This window comes from Octodon degus, unplaced genomic scaffold, assembly GCF_000260255.1.
Source record: "Octodon degus isolate 3935 unplaced genomic scaffold, OctDeg1.0 scaffold00103, whole genome shotgun sequence".
In the NCBI taxonomy this organism is placed as follows: domain Eukaryota; kingdom Metazoa; phylum Chordata; class Mammalia; order Rodentia; family Octodontidae; genus Octodon; species Octodon degus.
This window is the reverse complement of record NW_004524679.1, coordinates 9,483,617-9,489,080: the sequence shown is the minus strand read 5'-3', so window position 1 is coordinate 9,489,080 and position 5,464 is coordinate 9,483,617. Positions and strand designations below refer to the sequence as shown.

Genomic DNA, 5,464 nt, shown 5'->3' with positions numbered 1-5,464 from the left:
CAGCCCTTCCCACAAATTCCACAATTAAAAAGAAGGCTACTTATTTGAGAGTCATCTTTTACTTAACTGTGCCTTCATATTATTCATTCTCATACATATGGAAGTTTACAGAGAGAGGGACAGACTGAATTGGTATCTGCATGAGCTTTGGCATGCAGAAACTTTCTTAGAGAAGCCAAAAACATCTTTTTCAAAGATAGAACATAGTGTAAAATCTCAGATATATTAGTTTGAATGCAGACTTTAAATTCAGGAGAAAAGGCTTGGAGCTGGATCAGTAAAATAAATGCCTCCCAAGCAAGCACAAGTACCTGAGTTCAATACTTGGTTCCAAAAACAAACAAACAAACAAACAAACAAATAAATAAATAAATGATTAAATTCAGGAGAAAGAGTAACAAACAGACAATGTATCAAAGTGTTAATCATCACATGTAGTATCTTTACTATAGAAACATTGAAATCCCTTGCAAAAGTGAGTTCCAATAGTGAACAATGGTTGTCCTTAAAGTTGAAAAATTTAAGTTCTTTGTATGAAAGGAAAATTTATCATTTAGTTCGTGTGAGCATAAACAGACGTACCACAGTTGTCAGAAGACTGATTGCTCGGGATTTTCTTTTGGAGAAATCATGTATTGGCTTCTTGCTTCTTCTGCAGCTCCAGTTCAGCTGCCTTTTGTAAAGCTACATCAACCAGCAGGTAGAAATTGCTAAAATCTGCGTATGCCTCTGGCCCCACAGATTCCGGAAAAGTAGTGGTGTCACAAATGGACATCTCAACCTTTTCCTTCAGTGGGGCTTCTAGGATGAGCTGTTGGCTTGAAGATTTCTCCACAACCTGTAGCTTCTTTGGTGGCTCCTGGCTTTTTGTCGATTGAGACAGGGGGAAGCATTGAACTTTTTCTGGATCCACGGGTCCTGACTGGACCAGCGAGGAAGAAGTAGTGTCTGGCAGTTGAATTTCATCAGCATCCTTGTCTTTTAGGTATCCGGAGCCATCCTTATCCTGTTCCAACACTTCCGGAAGAAAGTATTTGTCGGCATTTACAAACCAATTGGTGATCTGCAGAAAAGATAAATTGGTCTGTCCAGACCGCATTTGCTTCTCTACATCTGATGGATAGGGTTCAAACTGGTCGTCAGTGAGGCAGTCATGGAGAATCTTCTCAGACTCGACTGTCAGGAAGTCCTTCCTTTGTCTCTTGCTCTCTGGTGGGGCAAGAAGCTCATCTATATCTGTGCTATTTCTTGATGTGTCTGAGGTGCTTTGTTTCGGGCTTTGGGATTCTAGTGAAGTTTCCTCAGCATCCTCCATGTTCCCAAGTTCCCAACTGTCACGGAAATATGGGACTAGTGGCTTAGGACTAAAATAGGCCTGGGAAAGCCAATTTGGGAAGTTTTTCGAAGGGAAGGCTCACCTGTTGGTTCCTCAGCAGCTAAATACTGTTGAGAACCCCTGAGAATTCTGACTTTGTGACCTCAGAATCTGTCTAGGTTGCGCATGCGCAGTCCCTACCCCCACAATTCCACCCACATTTTCTACTGCTCTGTGATCTTTTCCACAGTGCGCCCTTTTTGTTTTTGGTAACTTCAAAAGGTACTGTATCCACTTATAACTTTCTTGAATTTTATATCTCTGTTATTCTGACCAGCATTCATTAACTAACAAAGTCTATTTCTTTTTGTTTTTCTTTTTACGTTTGGCTGGCTCAGTCTGCCGAGGGGTAGGGCTGGTGTAGTATGTGATGTTGGGAATGAACTGTCCTCCCTGAGATTGACTACACTTGGGTAAGCAGGCACATTTGACCACTGAACTATCTCACAGGCCCCTAGCAAAGTCTATTTCTATTAGTAAGAATAGGTGACTAGTTTTTTCTCTTTGCAGTTTTCCTCTGGTATTGCTCTTCCTGTCTTATTCCTTATAATTGCTTCACTGAGTTTCATTTTGGTGTTTCTGCTTGCCATTGCAGTTAGATCAGCTGCAGTGGCCACTAAATCTGCAAAGAAAAGTCCAAGTTACTGACTGTGACAAAACAGAATAAAAGTACAAAAAAACACCTTTATTTGTGTGGGAGTAAAGTCACAAAAGTGTCCCTGCAACCAGAGTTCTCAGAACCTGTGGAAAATCTCTCAGGCAGGAGTAAAGGGATGCTACTTGTGCCAGAATATCAATAGATGTCTTAGAAGAATCTAGAGAGAAAAACATCACTCAGTCACTTTTTTTTCAACATTGCTGGTAAGCATGTGATCTTGATTGAAGTGGGTCCTTTAAGGAAGCAGACAAAGCTACGTTCATCCAGTTTTAGAACAGGCAATGAAACCAATGAAGAAAATCTTTAATTTCATCTGCTACCAAAGTTGTGACGTTATTTGGTAGATTTCATTCCATTTAGTGCTCATGGTAGCTAATAATGTTCTCATGTAGACACATTCAACTGACCTAAAGAATGGTTTACATTAGTCAGGGAGCAGCGTTGGTTGGCATGGTGAGACTCAGAAAATGACCACAACATGGTATGAGATACATTTAACAAGGTTGAATGTAGAGGACTTAGAGGTGTAAGTTGGAACCTGTCTGATGGTGAGTGGCCTTTGATACATCAACTCAAAGGAGCTTAGCATGAAAGTTTTTAGAGATGAGCTCTCAGCTTGAAGGGGGGGTAGGAAGTGAACTTAATTGTATACTTGGATTTTTAATTTAGTGAGGTTTTTATTATTCATTTTTAAAGAATAAAAATAGTAAAAAAATTCATTGGAAACAATACAGATTTTCACTAAACAAAATTATAGAAATTCAACACTGCTTGCTATACTACATATTATTGTCAAATTATTTGGCCTTTCTATTTTTTTTCTCATGACTGAGGGTGATAAAAATACAAAAATACAAGTTCACATAAAGTGATTTTACCAGGTTTTGAAAAATCTTACAGATAAATTGTACTCTATTTTCTGACTGCAGTGAGGTTGATGCTCTAAGCTTCACAAGGATATCAGTCAATAAAATATGAGGCATAGTGGAAGCCCTTATATTGGTGGTGAGAAGGGTATCTCTCTATCCTGTAAATGTATACACAAGAACAGGTAAGTAATGAATCCTTTTGATGGAAGCATATGAGTGAAATCAATTTAGTAATATCCAGCAAACAGATGGCCTGTAGCCTGATGCACAAGAAAAGGAGGAGGATAAATATTATTCTAGGGAGGAGTTCACTGACAGATGGAATTATCTTTTGAGAGCTGGTGTATGGTTTTTATCATCTGTGGGGTTAAATGCATATCTATTCAAAACAAGTAAGTGAAAGAGATCCTGCATGAAAATGGGAGTATAATTCAATAGAAGTGTAATTCAGTAGAAGATGTCTCAGTGATTATTAGTTTTCTGTTTAAAAGTCACCACAGTTTATGGAACATGGTCTATTGTTGCTGTAGCCTCTGTTCTTCCCATTTGTGTGACTGGGGGGACAACTGAAAAAGGGAAGAAATATTTCAGTGGGAAGAAGCCTAAAGCCACATCCAAAGTGAGGTGGTCTCGGGAGTGTCTGTTTCTCCCACAGTTGCAAGGCATTTTGTCTTCCATACTGGTTCTTTTAGAGGGCCTAGCCCTGTTTGTCTATGTTTCTAACTCAGCTGCTTACAACAGTATAGTGTTAGTGTAAGGTCTTAGATCTAGAGGGAGAAATACAATGAAGAGCCCAGTGGCTTAGTAATCCTATAACCCACAGGAGCACTAGACATGGAGGGGCTGTGAAAATTCATTGTTTTTAGCATTATAAATAAGAAAAGTAGCAGCAGTTATCACCGTAAGGTAAAGTGGCAGCTCTAATAGAGGTGGTCAAGTTGTCAGAGAGAGATGCAATAGGTAGCAGTAAGTCTCCTAAAGGCTGTGCCAAGAATCCAAATGCTTGAGAACTTATAACATAGAAATGAAAATGGAACAGTTTATTAGCCTTAAAAAGGTATGAAGTAGAGGTCTTAGGGCCTTTTTCAGTTCCTGGAATACACGAGTAAATGATGAGTTTGGGTGAATGCTCATTGAGTTTACTTTTGGAGGTATCATCAAGTGGCCTGGCTGTAACAAAAAAAAATGTGGATCCATAACTGAGCATAGTGGCACACATCTGTAATCCCAGAATTTAGAAGTCTGAGGCAGGAGGATCATTGGGAATTCCAGACTAGCCTGGGTTACAAAGTGAGTTCAAGGCCAAAATAAACCACATAATGAGACCTTGTCTCAGAAAGACAAAGAGGGGCCGGGGAGATGGCTCAGTGGAATAAGCGCTTCTCTGGCAAGTGCAAGGGCCTGAGTTCAATCCCCGGTTCCACCAAAAAAGAAAGAAAGGTTCCACCAAAAGAAAGAAAGAAAGAAAGAAAGAAAGAAAGAAAGAAAGAAAGAAAGAAAGAAAGAAAGAGAAAGAAAGACCAAAAATATGATGGATCCATATCCTAAAATGTCACTAAAGTCCTGATAATGTCAGAAGCTCCCATTTAGAGTTAGGAAAGGATAGAAAGGTAATTTTGCTTTTCTATATTCTTGGACTTCTTGGGCAGTGAGAATAATATGAAGGCGTAAGTAATTTGCCACTGAAGACACAAGATGGGCCTTTTGTTTAGAGAACCTATAAACTTGATCTTCCAGGGCACTAAGGAGAACAGTTTAAATTTTGCATTTGTCCTTTGTAGATCTACAGAGGAAGAGGTCCTCAATATACTGTAGGAGGACAGTAGGGATTTGGGCAAAGTCAGAGAGATCTGTTTGAACCATCTGGCCAAGGAAAAGGGGGCTATTGTGGAACTCCTATGACAAAACTGTCCAATCTAATTGCTATGTGAAGGTAAAATTAGGGTTATTCCATGTGATTTCAAATAAACTTTGAGCATAAGGGTTTCAGAGATTTATGAAGACACCTTTAAGACTAAGTACCATTAAATGTCTTGTGTTGGAGTTATTCCAGATAGGGGAGTATAAAAGTTGGTGACAAGATGTATAGGAATTATAGTGGCACTGATCTGTTAGATACCTAATTCTAAGTGGAAACAATCATCAGACTTTTGTGAGGAAGAATATTATGAGAGTTTCTGAGGTTTAATAATCCTTTCCTCACAAGGTGATAAATAATGTTTCCCCAGGATGTTTCTGGCATAAAATGGTTCTGAGGAACTGAAACAAAATGAGCAGGATCCTTCAGTAAAAATTTTATAGGGTATGGTGAGAGGGTATTTGTGAGTACAAGTGTCCATGAAATGGATGTTTAAAAGAAGTCATCTTATGGAGATGGGGTAGCCTTCAGGCTGACTACCCCCTGGAAGACAAGTAAGAGATTTATAGGCTCAGGGAGAGTAAGTATATAGCATGGTTCCCAGTTTGTGCATAAGGTCTTTGTTTAGTAAAGGAGTAGGACAGTAGGTAATAAATAAGAATTAGTGTAGGATGCTCCTTCCCTCTACTGTACAGTACACAGAC

At 39.1% G+C, this 5,464-nt stretch overlaps 1 protein-coding gene across 1 annotated transcript; it reads right to left on the bottom strand.

Annotated features, from left to right (window-relative positions):
* Positions 1-628: 628 nt before the first annotated feature.
* Positions 629-1,315, bottom strand: LOC101589834 (homeobox protein TGIF2LX-like). Its single transcript, XM_004638840.1, has one exon. It carries the CDS (start codon positions 1,313-1,315, stop codon positions 629-631), a length of 687 nt encoding a protein of 228 aa, XP_004638897.1.
* Positions 1,316-5,464: the final 4,149 nt, after the last annotated feature.

What these genes read in the sequence shown, in the direction of transcription:
- LOC101589834 (XM_004638840.1), bottom strand. Translation starts at nt 1,315, where the DNA reads ATGGAGGATGCTGAGGAAACTTCACTAGAATCCCAAAGCCCGAAACAA.